The sequence below is a fragment of the Psittacula echo genome (genome assembly GCF_963264785.1).
Source record: "Psittacula echo genome assembly, chromosome: 4".
Lineage (NCBI taxonomy): Eukaryota > Metazoa > Chordata > Aves > Psittaciformes > Psittacidae > Psittacula > Psittacula echo.
The window spans coordinates 99,708,083-99,733,003 of record NC_137738.1 but is presented as its reverse complement, the minus strand read 5'-3'; the positions used below and the strand labels follow the sequence as shown (position 1 = coordinate 99,733,003).

The window sequence follows — 24,921 nt, the reverse complement described above, 5'->3', positions numbered from 1 at the left end:
CTGGGCAAACCTATTTCCTTAATTATCATGTGCGAGCTTTGTCCACAGAGCCTTCATTGTGGCCTTCAAGCAGCTAATATGTCATAGGGGGTATATTCCGCAGTATTAATTATCTAACATTAGGAGAAAGCTAGTAGTTAGGGCTTCCTATGCTCTGCAAGGCAAGGTAGTCCATGTGTCGTTCTATTCCCTATTGCTAATGTAAAGACAAAATTTTTTCCCTATCTAAGAAGAACAGTGTCTTGAAAAGGCTTAAGAATGATCTAGTAAAATTCCCTATAATATTATGTAGAAATTTGTGTGGCACAATACCTATCAGTTAAAACTATCAGACTGATGGATCAGCTCAGACGCTGAGTGAAGACGACATGTCAGACTGTTTGACTTTGAGTGATTATTGAACAGCTCTCATAAGCAGAAAGAAAAATGAACTGTTCAGAGTAGTGGAAAAATGAGCTCCCAAAACAAATGGAAAAGATTTAAACATTATTCCTTGGTGTATTTTTGAGCAGCAGAAGCCAGCAAAAACAGCAAGTCAGTAGTTCTATAAACGATAGTTCTTACAGTCAAAGCTTCCATTTATTTGAAGTGCTGAAGGCTAAGTATTTAACTGTAGTGTTGTCCATTTGAGGAACATGGTCTTCTGTAGAAAATTAACATGTGACAGATAAATATTTGAAAAGAAAGAATAGAAAAAGGAAGGAAACTGTTTCTATGTTGATGAACTCAATTCATAAGTCTGGAAAACAAATTGAGTCTCTGAGAAGTGGCCAGATGCAGAGATGAGGTAAAGCATCATAGAAAGCGCAGTAGTGGTGTGAATTAATTTTGGGAAAGCAGTTGGAATTTTGCAGGCAGAGATGACATCCTGTGTACATGAAAGCCTGTGAAGACAGCATGAGCTCTGGCAGTATGAAGGGTTGAAACCATGGGAGAAATGAAGCAAAGAGGTGCACAGATTTTCAAGTTGGAGTTTTCAAAAACCATGATACACTGAACCACTTATGTCATGACACTCCACTGGAATATGATATGTTGTCATGGCTGGCAATACTGGACCATTACAACCTGGACAAAAAGGATGAGAAAAACACCACTGGTTCAATGGAAGTTACTAGAACAGCAGCAGGTAATTTTGGTACAGGAAATCCCTGGATTGTCGTTGTGAAAGCAAATAGGTTATTTCTTAGTCTTACCTTTTTGCGGATGCACTGAACATCTGTACCAGAAACAGTGTTATTAGTACTAAAAGAGACAGCAGATCAGTCTTCTAGTGGTGAGCTTAGAAGGGAACGTTTGAGTGAAATGTATGGATAAATAAGAAATTGGAATTAATGGGGTGAGGATCAGGGTGAGAGAGAGAGAGAGGGAGGTGGAAACACAGAAAAGATGCTGGTTTAGAAATATACTGAGCACTTCACAGTGTCACCTTGTTGGTGAGAGACTGTAATAAAGTAGAGGTTTGCAATGTCTTCGTAGGAATCTCATGGCAGAATTCAAAATTGAATTTAGAGATCCCAACCTATCTCAGTTCAAAAGTACATTACTTTGCCTAGGGACAAAACAGAAAATGAAGGAACCGGGCAAGTTTAATACTTTGAAAGGAGTGCATGAATAAAAGGTTCAACAGAATCCGTACATTTTTTTGTTAGCTCAAAAAGACAGACCCTATGCCCAGGAATATTCTCAAAAGAACTGAATAAATACGTAAAAAGGAAACATTTTCCACTACCTACAAGGAGAGAAATTCTGGAGGAGATGCTTGTGCCAAATATTTTTCTACTCCTGATGCCTCAGCAGGCTTCTGGCAGTGGTTCTTAGACAAACAGAGTGTATGTTTATGCACCTCCAACACCTCCTTTGGGAGACACAGTTTCCTCCAGTTGCCATTGGGTTATAGTTAACACCATAGGTGTTTCGCCAGAAAATACAACCATTTTTCTCTGATGAGGGACATGCAAAGACCTAAACAGATGACACTGTGATCTGGGAAACATAGTGGAAGACTAAGGCCAATGTTTCCAAGGAGCTCCTAAAGAACCAGAAGTGCTGGGCATTAATGTGAATGAGTAAAAGCAAAAAAAAAAAAAAAAAAGTGAACACTGTGTAGTGGGTATATCAGAAAGAAGAGGAGAAGAGAGGAGAGGAGAGGAGAGGAGAGGAGAGGAGAGGAGAGGAGAGGAGAGGAGAGGAGAGGAGAGGAGAGGAGAGGAGAGGAGAGGAGAGGAGAGGAAAAGTATTATGTTTGCAGCTAGGACTTTGTACTTCCAGATACATGTCCCAACATGCAGAGGAGTTGTTTCATTATTTACTTGTTCAATTTTCTGGCTCTACAAACTTCTAATTGTGGCTACGTAGTAGTCCAGATTCATCAGAATGGCTGCTTCCACCCAAAATTACATGTAGCCTTCTACTTAGGACATATACATAGGATCGAATCCTATTAGAATCAAACCCTGACTCATGATAGCAAAGCAGGAAACTTGGTCAGCCAATTCTCAAGCAAGTGCTGCAGTTCCAATGGAAATTCACCTGTTTATCAGTCATTTAAAGTAGAGTTACCCAACCAGATGCATAACTCCTTCATGTATGTGTGAGAAGGCAGTAGCCTGTTAATGCTGCAGCTAGATTGAAGTCCATGAAGGACAGAATATTAAACGATCGTACCTTCATAACTGGTTGGACTCCACTGTACAAGGCCCAGAGCATCCTGATCTGGTAAGATATGTTTTGAGTGTGGAGCTGACTAGATGACTCTTAGAGGTCCCTTCCAAACCAAGTTTATTCTGTAAGTCTAAAATTGCTAAGGCTTCCATGTGATGTCAGATGATGTCAGAGGTTTTCCATATCCATAATACCCATGCACAAATTGTCTCTCCATAAAAAATTAATTCAGCATATTGGAAGTATTGTCATACTTACTATATTTCATAAGATCATTACTTGAGTATGTCTGACGAATGCGTGAAGATTTTTGAACACCCAGTCCATGCACGTATGTGTGGCAAATTCAATTTATCAGTCATTCTTTATGTATATGAACTGCACTTGCTCTGTGTTCTACAAAGAATCTGTACATGTTTTGTGCATATTCCATGCTTTTAATTTTTAGGTAGAACCAACATATGAATGTGCAGGACATCCTAAACCAATGACAAGATTGAAGAATGAGAGGAAGAAATGAAGAATGAAGAATGAAAAAAAGAAGACATAATTGGCAAAATTCATTAATATATGACAGCTCTAGCTAGCTTATTTCATCAGAATTAATAAATGCCCTAAACTTTCCTCAATAAGCCATGAAATTTCATTTCAGAATGGTTAGTTTCCAGAAGCTGATGACATATTTATCTCCTTTAAGGCATTTTCCCCTCACTAGGTTTTCCTAAGGAAAAAAGGTGTGGAATGTCCAGAAATGGTTCCTCTCTAAATATAGTTTCGTCTTTGGTTTTTAATATTTTTTAATATTGGTATTTAAGGTTTTTGAAAGGAATGGTGAGCCAACTTAATGGTCTCTTGGCGGTACCTACTGATTCAACAATGTTACCTTACAAGGGTGAGTACCAAGGCCCAAATTGTCCTTATTTCTAAGCTTTGTGGACTAAGGGGAAAAAAAATAATTTTAAGGGAAAAGCAAAAACAAAGCAGTCATCTCACATGGTCTTGATCCAAAGACAACTGGAGAACTTCTGTTTAAGGGATTTGAGTTTAGATCAGGACCAAATCTGTGCAGATTAGAGATACACAGCATATACCACAGGTTGGAGCAATTTCCAGTGTAGAACATCAAGGAGTAGAGCTTGAGGTTCCTGTCATTCTTTCTCTTTTCAAATCTGCACCAATAAACTGTGCCTGCCTTTGCCATAAAACATGCAAAAGATACAAAGATGTAAGACCTGTGATTTAGTCACCAGGCTTTAGAATGGTTCCGTCTCCGAAGTCTTCATTTCACTTCCAAGAGACGCACTCAGAGGAAAGTGGTACTTAGCCAAACATATTGAGAAACACAAAGAATGAAATGAGATAATATGATTTAAAACAGATTAGTATGGAAGATAAACTGTGTTCTGGGGTCAAAGCCCATGATTTCACGGACAAAGGTGAAATAAGAACTTCGTTGTCTAGCTCCATGTGAACATTGACTTCTTCCAATGAGATGAAAACATGAGGATTCCTTGATGATTGAATAGGTAAAAGCAGTGTGTGGCATTTTGTGGCACCTGTTATGGGAAAAAAAGCTGTCCCTTGACTAGGTAATCCAGCAATATAAACCTGTCACAGTAGAGTGGTGCACCCTTTTTATCTGCATGCTTATGGGCTGAGTCATAACTTCTGTAAACTGTTTATGTCCATGCAATGTTATATTAATACAATCAGCTTCAGTCTGAAGCCCAGATGACCACCTGGAGGCAGTGAGGAGACACAGGCAAAATTGGGAGATAGCTAACAAATCTGTCGATGCTGGACACTTCAGAGTTCTATTTATCTGCAGTGCTAAAGTGAATAAATACGTGTATTTTAAGTAATAATCAAAACTTCTTGATGTTTTAAAGGATTAAATTCTATGTGAATAAAAATATTATATTTATGTACAGTCTCTTTGGCAGAATCATGCTACAAAATAAAATCATTATATATCACAACACACATTGAGGCAACTGTGGACACAAAAGTAAACAAGAAGCTGTGTCGCTTTTTGGAAGTAAAAAATAATGATCTCCTATTGGTTGTTTTATTGTATCTGTGATTGGTATATGCCAAGGACAGAAACCACAATGGAAAAATCTAAGAAATGCTTTCTTCATGATGCCTCCAATACTGATGAATCCACAATAGAAATCACTGCAACAAATCTCTGAAATAGCATGCTCTTGTTGATGTCATCAGACAAAATCCTAATTACAAAGGAAGATGTCTTTGTTATTGGAAAGTACGCTCCATTGTACATCAGTGCTTACCATTTGGTTGAACTGATGTTAGGAGTTACATGGTCATAGTGCATCCTGGGAGATATAACCCAACTCTCAAGTCTGAGAGAGGGTATGAAGAAATTAGAGACTTTAAAGATAACTACCAGGATGCATGGTAACATGGTAACATTTCAAGGGGAAAGAAATTACTGCTTAGCTAAGACAAAATTTGGTTTTTGAGTCAACTGGCTAAAAGGAAATGTTTTGATTTGGGCATGTCAAAACATTTCCGTTTCATCAGATACATGAAAATTAAATTTTCTGAACAAAATGTTCTTAACTAATTCCGTAGTATTTTTTTTTTTTACTGCAGTTAGCTTTGATAGATACAAGTAGAGAAAGAAACTAAACTCAAATTTCTAAAGCCATAAACCCAGTCTTTTTTACCAATATGCATATTCATTAAAAGGTTCTTTTGTTTATATTTTAATCAGGTTTATCTTCATTCAGATAAATTTTATCATCTATTTTCATATTTTTGCTATTATTAGCAAAGAAAGAAATTAAAAATAAGGAAACAAAAGAATTATGCAGACCTTACTTTCAGCATGAGCATGACTGGAATATTGCAAGTAAATGTAAAATTATTTTTAGAATGGTAAATGACAAACTTTGGTGCAACAGTGGAAAAAAACTAAACTTTCATTCTTCTGCCTGTAAAGGAGAGATGTCTAAATTGCATAATATTCTCATTTTCTCAAGTACCCATGCCCTTAAGCCTCTCAGCATCTATACTGAAAGCATGCTACAGTGATCATTTCTTCTAGCTATAATCTATGAATTGTAATTGTTCCTGTGTAGATGTGGGAGATTTACTTGAATACATTGTTAGCTGGAGGACTTTGCTTTTAGGACTCTGTTAAAGAAAAAAAAATAAATGAAGTGGAACAGTGACTTATCCACAATATATGCTCAGTCTTCTGCCTTCAGGGGCTCCCAACAAGCAAAGTGGAGCATTGTCTGGAGTGCAGTGAGTATCTGGAACTCTCACCTTTGGACCTTTGGCAATTTGCTCTGAGCTTTCTAAACCGTTTGCCTCAGCTGCTTGCTACACACTATATAAATGGAAGTCCAAGTCAGAAGGCTCATTCTCCCTCTGAGGCTGTAGGGAAGAGGTGAAGAGGGGAGGGAAGGAAAAACAGTGGAAAATAAAAAGCAACAAGAGTGTCCAGGGCTCACCATGGGCCCTGTACAGCTCTTGCTGCTCTTGCTGCTGCTCAGCAGTGGTGTTCTTACACGTAAGTACTGCTTTTAATGTTAGTGGTTTTTTGCTGCTTTATTTATGAACCCATTAAAACAACAACAATGCAAAAATCAACAGGACAGTGGCTTACAGAATTAGGGTAAGTGTGGCAAAGATCTCATCTCTTCCCTTTGTAGGAATGGGCAATCAGGAAGATCCCATCAAAAATTCACAAAATTTTCTGGTATCTTTTTATCAGATTTAATGTATTTTGCAACTTGTAAGGAATTCACATAATTTATTTTGGCCTCATTGTTTTTCTGTAATGCTGTCCTTTTAAACCCCCATGAAGATACTGAAGTTTGGAGATACCATACAGATTTATCCAAGCTGGTTTTAACCTATTTTGTGGCAAATGTGAAGATAGGGAGCAGTAAAGCAAAATGTCTTTGGCAGGTAATACTGACATTTGAAACACAATTTTGTGTTAAAGGCACATAGTCATCAGTAGTAGTAGTGGTTAAAGAGGTAAGCCAATAAAAGGTACTTTTCCCCTAAAATCAGAAAAGACAGCCTAGATCAATATGATGCTGTGGAGTGTAAGCTATCCTTCCTTCCCAAGAAGTGGCTTTTTTAGAATATGACACTGTAGTGTTACTTAAGACTTCAGGAAGCTTAAGGAGAAGACTGAGTCTGAGGCCAATTATGCAGGTCTGGTTTTATATATAAATTGAATTCACCATAAATACACCTTTGTTGAACTAATATTCTACTGATGACTGATACACAATTTCAAAGGATGCACTTTTTTTCTAGTGATTATTAATAGTGTTATTACTCTTACTATTGTAATAGTAATTGTAGTATAACTATTGCTATTGCTGTTACTGTAGCTAATGAGACACTCTGTTTCTATAGTGTGGTCAATCTTAGAATTAGAATGGTCAATCTTAGAATTTCCAGAATGAAAACTTTGAAAGTGTGCAGAGAATATTGTGATAAGTGCTGGTGTTCATCCTAAAGAATGACATAGCATCAAGTGAATGCAGCAAATTATAGATTTGCTGCACTACATATTTTCTATATTATATATATGATATACTTTATTTTATTTTAAATAGAGTCATATGGGACATATCTAAAACAGATTGGAGCAAATTATTCTTCCTAATTTGAATAGGCTTCCAATAAGTGTTCTTTTCCTCCAAAGAATGAACTCTAAATATTCAGAAAAGATTTAATAGAAAAGAAACGTAGTATTAATCTTCAAGATTTTACCTTTTTAAATGCACAAGAAGCAAAATACAGCCATGTATCCATTATGCAGTACTTTTTGTGCTCAAATAGGCTAAAATTTTAAAGTAAACCACGTTATATGGCACATTTCATTTGTCTACCTCTATACATTGTTTGCTCATAATTTATAAACTTTCTATTTCACATAACATAGTGTTTTTAAAAATACTTGTTAACCAAAAAGCTGATGCTTCTCAGTTTAAGTCAAAATAATTTAATTCAGTGACTTAAAGACATTATTCTGAGGTCTTAGTTCACAGTATCATTGCAACTGCTGTAATTCCCTCTGGATTTGACTCTGTACTGTTAATAGTAGCTTTGTTATTTACATCAGTGTTCAAAAGTTGGTATGAATTTAAAAAGCCTGACAATGAAAATCTAGTATTTCTGATTATATTTCTATAGCACTTGTTTTATAGCTATAAACTGCTTTTCCAGCTTTTAATTCTTTGGGGTTTTTTATTCTTTACAGAAGAAGAAACACCTGAAAGTGGAAATCCAGGATGTTCAAGTAACTGATTTCTTAAATCTGCTTTTGTTATCTTATTTCACTATAGTAACTGAATACATCTTTCTAAGGCTGACTTTTCCATAAACCTCTTCCTCTGAAATAGAAGTGATGGTAATATTCTTTATTGCCACTTACTTTAGGTATTTAATTAGCCAAAAAGCTTGGCTCAAATAATCTCAAAAGTTTCCTAAGTAGTGATTGAGCTTCTAAATTTTTAAAAAGCTGCCATTAATTAACTACTTTGTTTTGTTGATTTCTTAATTGTCAGGTGCAAATTCCTTAATCTAGAAATCCCAGTTTATTAGATGTGATACTTTAGCAGTGAGGTTATGTACATTAAACTCTACCGTGGGCTGAATTTGTCTTCCCATTTACCCCTTCCAGTGACTGCTAAACTCACAGAATTGCACTTGGATATGTAACTAAATACCTGTAGAATAAATCATCAACTCTGTCAGCAAGGACAGCAGTTTCTTTAAACAAGTCAAGACTCAGGAAATGCTGACTTTATGCCCTATCTTTGTAATGAACTCTGACTAGCCTTGACTGCTTGGTTAGATACATAATGTTCCACCATAGGGTCAAAGTACTGCAGAAGCTGTTTTGTTCTCTGTCTTCGTTGCCTTTTTTTCCCCTTGTTTTTTGCTATAGCGCCATCTCCGGGCAACTGCGTTTATTTCAGCTGCCTGAACCAACTTGGAGACTTCTGGGCTTCATCGCCAATTTCTCATGTATTTTGATGCAATAAATTACATTATATTTGCAATTCTAATATAATAATTTCCCTATTCCTTTTCCATTTATTTCTGTTTAAAAGCAGGACATGAAGGAATAATCAGCCTTTTGGCTTTAACATAGTAGATAATGGTGTTGAGAAAATTTTTGAGAACATTCCGTTAAACAGTATTATAGTTCAGGACAGCCACAAGTGACAGGGATAATGCTGAATTTTCTTATAGCAGTTAATTTTAGTGTTAATTAGATAATTCAGTTTGCAGATGTTTTTGATGCTAATTACTGCATGATAGTATTAATTGTATTAATTCTGTTTAGAAATACATGAAAGTAATCTCGATTGAAACATTATTACATTATGTAAAGTTTATAAAAGTGATAGTCCAAGGAGGAAATATGAGATTTATAGTACTATTCTGTTCTCCTTTTAAATATGTAATTCTGTCACATAAAAAAAAAGCAACCTACATTCATGGCACATATAGAAAGGCAAAATCATACAGATTTGATGGTGAGCATGTGGGTTTACACCAAGATAACTTTACTTTTTTTTTCTATAAAACCAGATCAGGACTCTAATATGTTCAAACAGTCACAAATAACTGCAAAGGAGCAATTTAGGAAATTCCTTTTCACTCAGCATCGCAACAATGTCATAATCCCAGTGAGCTGTTCAGTCTAAACAGAAGGAGCAGTAACTTCTGGTTCAGATAGGCTTAAACTGCTCTAACACAGTCACTTAATATATCTGATCATCATATGTTCATTTAAAAAAGAATTCCTGCAGTTATAATGGGAATGAATTGTAATTGAGAACATTGTTTGGCCTACATTATGCATTCCAGACATCAAAGGATCTTATAACCCTATGTTTAATACTGAAACAAAAAATTCTTTTCTTTATGTCTCTATTACTAAGTTCATTCCTACTTTTAAGGTTTAGAATTACAGGTGAATTGCTCTAAAAGCAACAGGAACAGATAAAACACAGGTGAAATTCATCCCTTTGAGGAAGCTCACTAGGTTTTGAGGCTTCCTTTGACAGAAAAAGAAACACCTCTGCAAATACTTCCTCCTGCTTTGTTCTTAGTCATAAGTTAGTGCTTTTGCCTTGTTCTGGATGCTTTTCATATAACTGATGTCTTTCTCCATTAGTAAAATTTTATGATCTAATAAGTGAATTAGAGTAGATCATGTTTCAGGAGAGTCTGGAGCAGAAAGATACTCTGTAGATTTGGGTGAAATGATATTGAGGAATCCTAGATTTGGTGTTCTGTCTCTTTCTGTGTCTATTTGCTTTCAGTCTCAATCATGTGATTTAGATAAAGCATCTCCTTGCATTTGAATTATGATGGATAAATCTAAGCTGAAATTAATAATTTTGTTACCAGTTTGAAAGCTACCATTTGGTTGATTTAATTTAGAAGCAATAGGGTCATTTGAGCAACCTGGTGTAGTGGAAGGTGTCCTTGTCCATGCCAGGGGGTTTGGAACTAGATGGTCTATAAGGTCTCTTCCAATCCAAACAATTCTATGATTTTTAAAATGTTCCATATCTGAAGTTTTCTCCTGCTTTTGTCAGTAACTTTAATGGGGTATTATTTGAAGGCCAGATGGGGTCATGTTGTCAGATCTCATCATACAGAGCAGTGGACCCCAAAAATTATGTCTCCCCCACAAGTTTTGTCTTACTCTTCAGAATATATCTCTATGACATTACTTCTTTGTCTGAAAGCTGTTCCGCACAGCAAAATAGTGGGAGGGTCCTCATGCTTCCTTTATATGTGGCATTCATTTTACTTGCACAACACTAAACATGTATTGTAAGGGTCTACATATACATATTCTACACGAATCATAAAAGCACTCTTGTTTTCCCAATTTCAGAAGATGCAGCCAGATTTAAACACCTCAGAAAATATGTTTATTCATATGAAGCAGAAACATCAAATGGGATCACGGGAACAGCAGACTCTCGAAGTGGTTCAAAGATTACTTGCAAGGTAGAGAAAGAGGAGTAAATAAAACTGATTTGGACTGTTATATGTTATCTGTACAGAATAACATGGAAGCTGGCAGCTGGGGAGCATTCTTCAATGTTTTTCCAAACAAGATAATTCTTTTGAAAGGCACATGTTAAGAGTCCTGAAGACTAAGCCCTTCCTGTCCCAGAGGGGGCACTGAGTGAGGGTGGCAGAAGTCCTTCATACCACTGTGCCAAATGCATTTCAATCCTGATCTAGCTGTACTTTTACATGAGAGAGGGAAAACCTGGTATTTTGGTTTTCCTTAGCTCTCAGGCTGAGTCTGCCAATGTCCACAAACAATTCTAGAAGTTGAACTAAAACAGCTTATTGGTGCCATGAAGACCACTTAATTGCTTGTTGATGGTAACAGTCAAGGCAGAACTGGAGCTATAGGAGTAAAAGATCCTGTAGGTGATTAAATTACCCAATGTCCCTCCATTTAACCCCAAACTTTCCCTATCATGGGTTTGTTGGTTGTTTTTTTTTCTGAAATGGATAACTAAGGAAAATATTTTTTGTTTAGCACACACTGTTCATGACAGATCACTGACAGTAATCAGTGCAATGACTCAAGTTTTCATACAGTTTTTCTAGCACTAAAAATTTTCAGAACCTAAGCTGATTGCTTAACATGTATATAGCATACTCCCTACCATCAAACCAAGCAAAGACCTGCTTTTATATCATTTCCCTCAAGCTACCATAAGTTATTTAGAGTACTCTGGAATGTTTCCCAAAAGTTTCTGGCAGGGTGATTCTGACACTCCGAAAACCCAAGGCATATCATATTTTCAAAACTGTATTGGATGATCCTGGAAAAATTATAATGAAAAAAGGATAAATACATCATATTTGTGTTTCCAGGTTGAACTGGAGGTACCACAGCTGTGCCACTTCATCCTGAGGACAATGCATTGCTCCCTGAGGGAGACATTTGGTGTTGACACTGAAGGAAGGGCAATGCTAAAGAAGTCAAAGAACTCTGAGGACTTTGCAAATGCCATGTCCAAGTAAGCGTTATCAATTATTATAAGTACTTGTAGCCTTAATATGGAACAGGCTTCAGTGTTACAGTCCACCCTATGTTTCGCTAGGCATAGAACATGTTTCACGATAGCATGTTAGATTTATAAGCTGGTTCCACGGCAAAGTTTTTTAAAGCTAACTTGGCACAGTTCTCAATTGCTAGTAGAGGAGGTTTTTCCTATCCAGAATTTTCACCTGGAATATTTTTGTTGTCTATATCATCTACATCAAGAAACTGTTGGGTAGTCTCCTAAAAGATTATTACAAGTGGAATGTTTCTTCTTATAAACAAATTCTTAAATAGCTCTGTGCAGCCATTTTAAGATAATTTTCCTCTGTTGACATGGTACAAAGACTGTGCAATAGAAAGGCATTAGAGATTGAAGTCCAGGTTTCCTATCCAAATCTTTAATGACCTATGCAACTTACCTTTTCCTTACTTATCTGCTTTCGTAACTTATTGCTGCTACTCCCTCCACCCAGCTAGTCTTTAGTGCTTGTCAGTGCATGTTTTACTCATGCACCGTCATGCTGTTTCAGTGCCTCAGTATCCACTCCCTCTTGTTTCACAAGCCATAGATCTCAAAACAACTTGAAACAATTAAACTACGTTTTTCAGAAAACAAAGTATAATTTAAAGACTGCAACTAGTAGAGAATCCTTCGGATCATTTTGTAGCCTATTGCAGTAGTTAATAGTTACCTCATTCTAAAAACTAACTTTTCTCCTCTCTGAATTTGTGCAATTCCAACTTCCAGCCATTGCTTTTGATATTTGCTTGTCCTTAGATGACGTAGTCTGATGGTATCAGAATGACCTTAGTTAGAATTTTGCTGCTTTAATAGTAATACTTTCTAATAGTAACAACAGTGAATTGTAAATAATGATAGACCAAGATAAACATGTTGCTTCATTCATGCTAGCTATTGCCCAGCAGTTTATTGATAACATGTTCTTCACTGGGTGGCTTTAATGTAATTTCACACTAACAATGATTTTTTTTCGGGGGGGGGGGGGCAGACATGAACTAAAATTCAGCATTCAGGATGGAACAAAAGTCAAGCTGTATCCAGAGAAGGATGAACCTCTGAACGTACTGAATCTCAAGAGAGGGATCATCTCAGCTCTACTTGTGCCAACAGAAACAGTAGAAAGCGTACAAACTATTTCAATGGTAGGTGTTTTGAAAATATTCACTTTATTTCCTTAAAAAATGGAAGAAACCTTACCTAGTAGAATTACTCCTGAACACCGTTTTCAAAAGACCTCTTAATTCAGATCAGAAAGGGTACCTTTCAGCTAGATCAGAAAACGTCTGACAGCATGAAAAAAGACACTGATTTCTTTCCTACTTCCAGGATACTGTATATGGAAAGTGTAACAGTGAAGTTGAATTCAAATCTAGAAAAGGAAATATTGCAGAAGATATTTCAATTAACAGAGACCTGAAAGCCTGTGACAACTTCAGTCCTATCAGAGATTATGTCAGCCCTATTGCCATTGTAAAGGGACTAGTAAGTATGCCATTAAAAATTACATGAAATTCTTCAATACATCACCTAAAATTATAAACAACTACTACTATAAACTGTTTATATACTATAAACAACTAAATTTTGTATTTATCTTCTAAAAGCTCAAATAGGTTTTCTGCACCCTTGCATTAGGTCACACTGTGGTTTTGTTGGCAAGCAATAGAGAAACAAAGATGCAGAGAAAGAGTGTAATTATCTTCTTTCATATTCTTGTTATTATTTTTTAAAAGAAAACTTCTCTTAGATGGACTTAGTACTATTGATTACATGATAACCTATCAGGTCAAATCCGTATTTTTAGTTTTGTGGGTCAAAATTTTCACCATTCCAGTTTCACAGAAAACGTGTTGTTCACCAAAACCCTGATATGTATATGATGTGCAGGAGGAGAGGGCTTTAAATGCTCCAAAGTAAATGGTTTTACATGCTGTTCAGGCTACCTCTTAATCCATGATGATCAAATGCAGTTGCTTGAATATCAGCAGATTTTTTCCTGGTTTTATGGCATCTGTGCTTTTGCGTGTTTCCTCTCAATTATTAGGAGTTCATATCATGCTAAAACCACATTTTATATTTTCTGCCACTTCTACAGCTTGTAGAAATATGTAAAATTTGTATGATAAGAGTGAAATTAAAAGGAACATGAGCTGTTACGAGGGGCTTGAACTACTCTAAAAATTACAAACTGGTTTCTATGAAGGAGTCCTTTGTTGTAGGCAGCAGGGGATCAATCATGAAGTAACTGCTAAGCCAAACACCTCAGTAAGGCCTGAGGGAAAATTTCAGTGGGATTTTTGCCTGTGAAGAGACTCAAGACTAAAGATTGTTACTGGCACAATTTTGTCTTTGTGTGAGAATGATTACAGTTATGCACCTTTGTTTCTAATATGCTGTAACTTAATAGTACAGTAAAACTATGGCAGCCTCAAAACTGTTTTTTTCCCATACAAGTCAGTAAAATGACTGCCAAACTATTTATTTTACAGAACATCCCGTTATCTACCCTTCTAAGGAGCACACAGTTCTGTCATTACAATATTGATGCAAAGAAAAGGCATATAAGGGATGCTGTCTGCAGTGAAAAACACCTGTTTCTGCCTTCCTCATACAAGTGGGTTGCTCACTATTTATCATTACACTTTCTTTATGAATATTCATTTTAAATGGTGATGTATCACATTCTGCAATGACTGCATCCCCAAATATGCATTTTGTTCTCAAAAAGGCAGGAGACCCCTCAGTGGTACTTAGACTCAACTAAAGGACTGAATTTTTCTTTATTTGCTAGAAATCGCTATGGTGTAATGACGGAGGTCAACCAGACACTGAAGCTTGAAGATACCCCAAAGATCAATAACAGAAATTTTGATGGAGGTATAGCTGCAATTCTCAATAATACAAGCACAAAATACAGATTAAATACAGGGATATTTAAAAAAAAAAAAAACAAAACAAAAACAAAAAACAAAACCGCCAAAAAACAACACTGGATTAAATAAAGATGCAGTTGAGGGGACCAAAACAATTCATAATTTTTAATGATTGTTGATAAATTTAGCCAGGAAAAAAGGTTGAGGCATAAAATGGAAAAACCAGAAACATTTAAAACCACTGCAATTTTGAATAATCTTTGTATTCTCATTTTATCTTTTAAAAAATATTATTTATAATTAAAAATTTTAAAATTGCTTGGAAAGTAATTTTAATCTTATTGGAAGTTACTTTGATGAACCCTTTTTAGCTAAACATAATTTCTTATGAAACTTTTAGCTTCAGCTGCCAAACCTAAACAGTCCATCATTACTATATATTTGGTTCCAAAACATTTTTTTCTGATATGCAGTTGGTAATTCTAGTCATAAATAACTCTCCTAAGGTATGCTCATTAAAGGTTAAAAAATCAAACTATGCTAATTTAAAAGGTGTTAAGGAATCATCTTAATGAAAATTTAAAAGAATTATGCAAAAGTATAATTTGGCTTTTGAGGGGAATTATATTTAAATTCTACTCCATTATTTTTAGTAACTGTTCAGCTGTTAAACTTCAACAATTATCATCTAATACAATCCACAGACTTTATATTTATACTAAATGTATGGTGGAAGATAAAAATGAACATAGCTCCTTGATAAAGACATAAAGAATGTGATTTTTTTAATTGCCAGATGGATTGGAAGAGAAGGGACTTGCCCTAGAAAGTACAGATGCCAAATTTCCCAAGCAGGGGGATGCTGTTCTGAAAATCCTTCAAGAACTGCAGAAACTTACAGCTTCCCAGCAGAACCAGCAGAGAGCAAGACTGTTTTACAAATTTGTTTCTGGGCTCAGAAGTTTACACGACACCACTCTTAGCTCTCTTGTGCCAAAGATGATGGAAACCTCAAGGTATGTTACAACAGTTCATTGCAAAAGCACAACATATCTCAATGCCACATTCTAAATTTTTGCTGCAAGTGGTTTTCCATTAGAGGTTAATTAGATGTAAACAGTGTGTTTCAGAGAGATTAGTATCATCAGGATTATCTAGAAAAAGAAATAAGGAATTGAGAGTAAAACCTGTGGATTACACATTTTTCCATCAGAAACACTCAGTTGTTAATTGAAACTTGAATATTAAATATATGAGAACAGTATCAGAATTCAAATAGATCTGAAAGTTCTAGCCTTCTATGAAGAACCCACAAAACCTTCCAAACTTATTGGAGAAGCCAAACTCTAAATTAGAATATAATGTGGCCCAGTGCAGGGTTTTTTCCTCACCACCATCCCATGCATGTATGCCAGATGCAATCCTGTGGATATGTTATTATAGCCAAATATCTTGAGTTTTGCTCAAGGACAGTGACTGTAAGTTCAAACTCCCAAGTATGACTTACAGCAAAAAATACAGTTTTTAAAACAAGATTTCTGGAGACATGGAAGAGTGCAATTCTTTGGTCTAACCATGCCCTCTACTTCCTACCCATACTCTTCTGTCCTAGCTGGCATCAGTTTGCACATACTTAATGATCTCAGCCTGTACAGAGACTAGAGCCTCAGTCTAGTTCAACATATTATAATACTTAGAGTTGTAGGAAAGCCTCTGATGAAGAAAAAAAAGATATGTCTGTGTAATTATAGTTTTGCTAATACTTTCTTGTTGTTCACAGCTAATCATATTATTAGTATAACTTAAGTAGTCTCTTTTCCTTTCAGTTCCATCACAGTTCAGGCCCTGACTCAGTGTGGGACTCCAGGGTGCAATGGTGCAGTCCTTCAAATACTGAGAACTGGAAATGTGAATCCACTTGTGGTAGACCTGGTCACATATACACTGGGACTATTGCCTTCTCCAACTCCAAAAAGAATACAGGAAATTCTTTACATGGCCCAGTATCAGCCAAGTAGAGCTTCTTTTTATGGCTTGAGTCATTCTGTTACTAAGTAAGTAATGATAGCGTGTAATTGGACAAAATATCCTCAAGAATGCTGAGAGTAAACCCTAAAACTAGTCATTTTTTGAGGATTTTTGGTTACTCTCTTTTTTGTTATTTATTGTTGTTTGGGATTAAAAAATAGACATTCCTCATTTTCTCCTTTTTTTCCTAATGTGTTTCTCTATTTCTTCAGATTCTACAATGAGAAGATGACTGTGACAGAGGAAATAACAAATGTTGCAGACTTCATGATTTCACTGCTTGGTGCTGATTGTTCTGGGGAAGACGAACTCACATACCTAACGCTTCGGGTATTTTTATTTCCTTTTTTCCTTATGCTGCTACTAGTTTGAATTGTAGCTCAAATATTACTATCTTAGTGGAGAAATTATGTTTATCATTTTTCTGTGTTTTCATTACTGACAGGCTATTGGAAACATGGGCACAGTTATGGAGAAAGCTAAGCCCAACCTGAAGTCTTTTCTTAAGACATGTATGAGAAATGAAGCTGCATCACTTTCAGTTCAGAAAGCAGCCATCCAGGCATTCAGGAAAATGACTGTTACTGAAGAGGTAAATTGAGTCACAAGAACCAGCACAAACTGGTTTTACTTCACTTTGTTCAGAGAAGTTATTGAATATGCAAAACCATTCCCATTATTCGATAGTTTTGTTATCTCCCTTTTTAGCTGTCTCCTGCTTTTTTAGAACTCCTTTAGTTAGTTTCCATACACATATCTGAGAAGTTCTGCAGAGTTCTGACTCAGTGGCTGTTGCTTCTTTGAGATGCAGTTGCTTTGTATAGGCAGTCTCAGTTTAAATGTGAAGTCTGGATCTGTTCCTGTTAATGTCTTAAATGGAGTTCTACTTATTTAAAAGTGGTTTTAATTAACAAAGCACTCAATTTAAATTTTATTGTCATTGTTATTAATAGTACTGGTTAGATTTATTGTCTAGGTTATTATTACATTACAATGCCATTAAAGCACCTTCTACAGAATGGGTGCCAGCTTAGTATATTGATATAGTTTCAATATCAAGAAGATATGCTCTTGTTTCCTGACAAGGCTTAATGAGACTGGGAGCATGGAAACACCTGGAGTTCACATCCTCAGATTCAGTTAAATTTAAAGAATTTTTTTTAATTCAAAATATGTTTTTAATTTTCTGCAACAGAAGATTTTTATCACCTTCTCAAACTGAATTATCTTTTTCCAAAATTTGACAATTTGTCTGCTGACCAGAACTCTTCTGATTCCCAAAAATGAAAACTGAGTATTCTAAACAAAAAAGTAACCTGCCTGATATAGGATAAGAAAACTAGCTTTAATAAACCCATCATTTCTGTGACATTTTCTATCAAAACGAATTTTATCAAAATAGCTTCAATGAAACATTTTTGATCAGTTGTAGAACTAAGGCATAGAAATAGTTATGCAGTCTTGAACACATTACATCCTGGAAGTTATTTCACCCTATATATTCCCAAAACAGTTTAGCAACATCATCTGCTAGCCAGCTCATCAGTGCAAACCTTTCTTATATAGGACCGTTCAGCACTTCTGAAAGCATTCCAAGAAGGGGATGCACCTACAGACAAACGTCTAGCAGCTTATCTCATACTGATGAAAAATCCTTCCCCAAATGATCTTGCTAAGATTTTGAGAGTCCTCACAAAGGAGAAGAATGAGCAAGTGAAAAGCTTCGTTGCCTCACATGTTGCCAACATCCTAGACTCTGAAGAATTAGGCATTGAAGAGTAAGTAAAATTTAGTTAGATACTGGTTATGTGCTGGTCTTCTAGGGAGATCAAAGTTCTGACCATAATTGCAGCACTAGTTATTTAGCAATGCCTTTTTTCTCTTTTTTCTGATTGTTTGGGGTTTTTTTTTGGTTTGTTTTCTTTGTTTGAACAAGCATATCACGTGAGTAAATCTGTGGCTGTTAGAGCAGTGCCAGCTTACAGTCTTATTTTTACTGTGCAGAGCACAGTGCTAGCCATTTGCAATCACCTCAGTCGTATGAATGTCTGCAAGTGTCACAAGAAATCCCTCAACTAAGACTAAATTACTTTTTGGAATTTATACTAACCATATTTGCATTGCTGTCCTCTTTCCTAGTCTAAAAAGCCAAGTTGAAGAAGCTCTGAAAGGAAACCAGGTTCCAACAGTCAAAGATTTCAGAAAATTCTCACAAAATTACCAGATTTCCAAAAGAGTGTCTGTACCTGGCATTGATCCCATCTCTGCCAAAGTAGAAGGAAATGTTGTATTTGATCCAAAGAGCTATGTTCCTAAAGAGACTATGCTAAAAACCACCCTGAACGTGTATGGATTTGGCTCAAGTGATATCTTTGAGGTACAATTATCAAAAACTTTTGCTAGTATTCAGCTGTTTTCTTTCTTATTTCTGTTTTCTTACAACAACTTTCTCTGAATAATGTATTGTTTTTACAAGCTTTGGGAGAAATCTAAATATCACTATGCTTACAAGGGGACTTTCATTTAATCTCAATGGGTTTTAGAGCAAGTCAGCCATTATGTGATGTCACTTGGCACTGACTGGATGGACGACCTTGTTGGAGTTACGAAAGGCCTCAGCTAGGGTAAAATGAACCCATCTGTAACAAATTGCCTTCATGCTAATGAATCACTACCGGCACACTGACATACTCATAGTAGGGTTTCAGTAAGATCCAGCTTATTTGTAGGTTTTTTGTTGGATCTCACCAGAGATGTATAATCAGTTGTAATACCTAATATTCCATATCTTCCCTTAGAAATTGTAGACTTGCAGGATAGCCTTGAAATGCATTGTTTGTTGCCCAGAAAGTCTCTTTGTTGTAAAGCTCTGAAGAAATGGAGAATCTGTCTCAGTTATTGCATTATCCTGTTTGTTACAGCTTGGATTGGATGGAAAGGGGTTTGAACAAACACTGGAAGCTTTGTTTGGAGAGAAGGGATTTTTCCCAGACACTGCAAGCAAGGCCTTGTACTGGGTTGATGGCAAAGTGCCAGAGCCAGTTTCCAAGATGCTTTTTGACTATTTTGGTTACTCCCAGGATGGCAAGCATGATCAAGTAAGCTTGAAAACATTCTCTGTGCAGCATGGCATTCCTATATTTACACAATAATTACAGCACTTCCCTCTTTATTGTATATGAGCCTTTTCCTCTTCTGATAAGCTAAACCAGAAATACTTAATGCTATTTAATAATGGTTTTTTTCATAATTGTATGAGAGAGGGGCCTTTGAAGGCAAATCTGTGAGAATTGCATGTGCAGATTAGTTCACATTCACTAAATGACTGTTCTAGATACATCGTCTTACAGATTTCTCATAAATCTGTTTTACTTCTTTTTTATTGAATTCTCAGGATGTCATGAAAGGAATCATTCTTAACCTTGAAAAACTGCTAAAAGAATTGGGCAACAAAGAAGCTCCTGAAGGAAGAGCATATCTGAGAATCCTGGGAGAAGAGCTTGGGTACATGAAACTCAATGATTTCAAATTGCTGGGAAGCATGATTTTAAAGAGTGTTAAAACTCTTCAGACTGTTCCCGAAATGGTATGTTTCTGATGCACGAATGTGTATTATTAATTTGGGGGTTTTCGACAAGATTTTTTTAAGACTTAGGCTGTGTTTATGATGTAAGGAATGGCTATTTGATACCAACATGAAAATAAAATTATTTAAAATATCCAGGTTTAGTGTGAAGAACTCTGAGAAACCGATGAAGACTCCTGTCAATATCCAAGTGGAGTCCTCCCGGAAGATGGGTGAAAGGAAAGGAAAAGGATTTTATTGTATGACTGAATTACCTACTGGAACAATGCTCTAAATCTTTTCTGGCGATTATGTTATACTACTAAATATCTAATTATGAAAATGCATATTAATATTAAACAACCATTCATCGTGTTAAGAAGAAAAGAAGTTGTAGTACAGTTGAAGTACAGGAATATTTGGTGAAAGCCTTCTTTCGTTGAATTTAAAAAAAAAAACAAACGCTTTGCCATTGACTTTGGGGAAGCCAGAATGTTAAATATTATCTAAACCAATTCACATTTGTGTGTGTATGTCAGCGTAGATGATCTGTGTGTATGAAGGCAGATAATAAAATCCAGTATTCATTTAAAGCTGAGATTTTGATGAACAGTCTTTAGTGCACTCTTTTGAAGCAAGTAATCTGTAGGAATTAAGATTCTTTACTATCTATGTAACTAATTTTTGGATTATGCAGTTACAGTCATACCATGATCAATTTTTAAAATATGAGATGTACATATTCCAAAGTGTAGATATTAGTGTTTATTTCCTTGTTTGCTTCACAGATTGCACAAGCCATTTCAAAAGGTGTTGACAGGGATTTATTCATCCACTACATGTTCATGGACAATGAGTTTGAGCTCCCAACTGGAGCAGGCTTGCAACTGAAGTTTGCCTTGTCTGGAATAGTGACACCTGGGGCCAAAGTAGCTATGAAGCTTCATCAAAAAAGTGTAAGTCTTGACAGCTGTCAATATTTTGTCTCCTAGTAATCTACAATCTCATTCCATGATAAATGTGTAACACCAGAAGAATTTTAAAGACTATAAAATACTCTTGAAATGAAAAAAAAAAGAACTTACTTATTAGAGGCCTTCAGTTAATTTTTGGATGACATTTACATTGAAGTAAGAAGTAATGCATATAATAAATTAAGTATAAGACACAATAAAATTTATTAAAGTATTTTAATCACCCTTTCAAAAATAATCCTTTTAATCTGTGTTTATTTCTCACTCTCTCAAATGAGAATATTACAAATTCCTGTTCAAACCAACCAGTTTATAAAAAATTCTGATGTGACCAATTCAAAGTGATTTTTTTTATTTTCAGTTAAAAGAAATAGTGAAAATTGAGTTAAATGGAACATTTTTTGATCAGAAAGGAAACATTTTAAAATTATAACAATTAAAGAGCATGTTACACAAAAGTGTTTCTCTGGATAAAAGAAAAAAAACAACACCAAAAAACAAACAAACAAAAATAACTTTTTTTTAACAGTTTTAGTAATTATTTTGCTCTAATTTAGTAAATATTTTATATAAATTTGTCAATAGTTTCAGTTCACCTAAACTTTTAATACATGATACAAATAAAAAGTACATCCTCAAGTTTAGTGCTGATTGCCTTTTAGTTACCTTTGGAATCTTTTCCAGAATTTTTCATTCTGTGCATTCTTTCTGTAATGGCCAAACCAAAATCTTGAAATTAAGCTGTTTTCTGTTAAGAGAATTTAAAATCTTGGATCCATTATTTTTTTGTCAGACAGCTTGCTCACTGTTTTTGAAAATTGCTATTTTTGTTTTTACAATGGAAAACTGGCTCTTTTCTTCAGATTTAAAGTATATGCAAGTAGTCCCATGTACAAAATCTTTCTGAAGCATGAATATTTTTTACATTAAAGTGGGTAAGGTTCCTTAGTGCTATAGTTTTGCTGTATTTGTCATTTTACAGTCACCACTTACTGGGTCACATTATATATACATATATAGGTGTCCCTGCCCATGGCAGGGGGGTTGGAACTAGATGATCTTAAGGTCCTTTCCAACCCTAACTATTCTATGATTCTATGATTCTATGTGATCCTTCTGCCTGTGTGACTTGGGGATCAATTTTTTTTAATAGCAAAATCAATTATAGGAAACTTACTTCTAGATTATCAACAATATTAATTTGTTTTATAAACCCAGGAAGTTATTAGACAAATAAATACAACATTTTGTTTTTAAATAGATGCAAGCAGAACTCCTTGCTAAACCTTCAGTGGCAATTGACTTTGTAACACACCTGGGAATAAACATGCCTGAATTTGCTAGAAGTGGTGTGGAGATTAATTCTAATATATTCCATGAGTCTGGAATTGAAGCACATGTTACTATGAAAGCTGGACAGCTGAAATTCAGCATTCCTGCTCCGAAGACTCCAACAAAACTCCTCAGTATCAGGTAAAAAGAACTGAATGAGAACTTTCAGGGCTATGGTCTTCCCTTCTCTTCATTATCTTTATTGTGATGGAATTGAGAGGCTAGGGCTGGCATGGAAAAATTTTCAGTTCAGAAAAATCCCAGGCATTGTAAAACTGGGTTAACTTCTTTTATGAGATAAGCAAATAGCCCAGATAAGTGGACTCTTTAATTCATCACTATTTTATGAATTTTTCAACAACACTTCTATTTTATAATAGTAATGCTCTTTTAAAATTGAATTTAAATCAACTACTTACATTAATTTTAGAAAGAGTGGCTAAATAGATAGCATTATAATTGTCAATAATCATAATAATAAACCACTTTTTCATTTAACCATCAAATGTTATTTCATTAACCTCTACCTTAATAAGTGATTTTTTTTATTTAGAAAATACCCTTGTTAATAGGACAATGTCTGAACACATGTCCTGGGAATAAATGGTTCACCTTTCTGTTCCAGCAACACACTACATTTGGTGTCTCCAACCAAAAGTGAAGAGATTCCGCCTCTGATTGAGAACCGAGAAACCTGGACTTCATGCAAGCCTTTCATTGCTGGTCTAAATTTCTGCACCAAATTATTGTACTCTAATGCCAGTGCCACAGAGGCAGCTCCATATTATCCCTTGACTGGAGAATCCAGGTAAGTCATATAATCTTTAACTATGTTTATTTTGTGTTAACTAACCTTCTCTCTTAAAGCTTAGCATCTACAGTATCCTGTCACATAAAGCTGACCTTTAAAAATCTTTAAAAACACACTAGCAGGAGCAGCTCAGGAGAGCTGTTGAGAACTGTATGATTTCTTATGTTTGTGGTCATGAACAAAATAGTTATTTACAAAACATTTGTTTACTCCTTCTTTAGATTTGAAGTTGAAATAGTGTCCACAGGTGAAGTGAAGGAATACTCTGCAAGTGCAAACTATGGCCTGCAGAGAGAGGGAAATTACCTGATAGACACCTTAAAGTTTGCTATTCAGGCAGAAGGTAAGAGTTTGAAAAAAACAGTGTGGTTTACCTCAGTTTGGAACTGTGTCATTTAATATGAAAAATATTCGTATGAATAAATCATAATATAATTCTTAACAGTATAAAATAGAATATCATTTTCACATCCAAACAGGCCAAAACTTTTTCATTTCATATATGCAATCCCAGTGCAAGATTTTCACAATCATAGGCTATTTTTATATCCCCAAAATGCTTCTCCAAGTTTTAAATAAAACTGTGATATTGGTGAACAGAAGCAAGGACGAGACGTTAATGGATTCTGTATAAGCAAGAGAAAAATGCCATTTCTGATGAAATATGGATGTAAAGCATAGAAATTGAGAAGAACTGCATAACCAGCAAATTTTTTCAAAGGGAGAATCTGTGGGATGGTAAGTTTACGTGACAGAAGTAGTGATGGGATTAGTGGATCAGCACGTGGTATGTTTAGAAGATGAGAAAACAGATGACTCAGTTTCTGATTCAAGCTCATCAAAAGTTGTGTTAGATCTTCAGGGTGATATGATTTCCAGTTGATCCTTTTTAATTCTCCTTTTAAGAAAAGTCCAAACAGATTTCATGTTTGCTAATAACCAAAGTACACTGTATTTTCCAGGTGTAAAGCAGCATGAGGCCACACTGACCTTCAGGTACAACAGAGACAGAACGATTTTGACCAGTGATGTCCACATTCCTGATGTGGATGTTGACTTTGGTGCAAACTTCAGAATTACTGATGACTCCATCCCTGGGAAGAAAGCATATACCTTTGTCTTAGACTTTAACAACAAGAAGATTTCTGAAGTTACTCTTACTGGCCAGATAAGGTAACTCAGAAAACCACTTACATCTTTGTATAAGATAGCTGAATGTTCTACTGAAGGTAGAAAATTTTATCCCTTTGTGAAGAAATTGCTTGTCATTTCTTGCCATTCAAACCCTCTTAAAAAACCCTTGAGGTATTTTGTTTGAAATACGTCATGTATACAGCTAATACACCAAGTGATCTTTCCTACTGTATGTATATCTGTAATTTGTATTACAAGTTCCTTGAGCTAGTTCTTCTGTGTTTGCACACACATGACTACAAAAATGACATTGTACTAATGTTATTGCAGGTGCGATAATCCAAGGATATAAACAAGGCAAAGTTTGTTCAGAGAAATATTATCTTTTACTGGTTATTTTCAGCTCTACAAAAAGTTGTTACAT

The 24,921-nt window shown here is 35.4% G+C and overlaps 1 protein-coding gene across 1 annotated transcript in view; it reads left to right on the top strand.

The window, feature by feature from the left end:
* Nucleotides 1–6,150: 6,150 nt before the first annotated feature.
* Nucleotides 6,151–24,921, top strand: part of APOB (apolipoprotein B) — a gene marked incomplete at both ends in the record, with an annotated part of 36,594 nt that continues 17,823 nt past the window's right edge. The window contains 21 exon segments of the mRNA XM_080615989.1: nucleotides 6,151–6,208; nucleotides 7,922–7,960; nucleotides 10,583–10,698; nucleotides 11,587–11,732; nucleotides 12,769–12,922; nucleotides 13,107–13,262; nucleotides 14,270–14,394; nucleotides 14,572–14,657; nucleotides 15,450–15,669; nucleotides 16,480–16,707; nucleotides 16,894–17,011; nucleotides 17,127–17,273; nucleotides 18,248–18,459; nucleotides 18,821–19,058; nucleotides 19,603–19,779; nucleotides 20,076–20,267; nucleotides 21,035–21,202; nucleotides 22,482–22,693; nucleotides 23,178–23,360; nucleotides 23,585–23,706; nucleotides 24,326–24,536. Of these exon segments, the coding sequence (XP_080472115.1) occupies nucleotides 6,151–6,208; nucleotides 7,922–7,960; nucleotides 10,583–10,698; nucleotides 11,587–11,732; nucleotides 12,769–12,922; nucleotides 13,107–13,262; nucleotides 14,270–14,394; nucleotides 14,572–14,657; nucleotides 15,450–15,669; nucleotides 16,480–16,707; nucleotides 16,894–17,011; nucleotides 17,127–17,273; nucleotides 18,248–18,459; nucleotides 18,821–19,058; nucleotides 19,603–19,779; nucleotides 20,076–20,267; nucleotides 21,035–21,202; nucleotides 22,482–22,693; nucleotides 23,178–23,360; nucleotides 23,585–23,706; nucleotides 24,326–24,536 (3,308 nt within the window).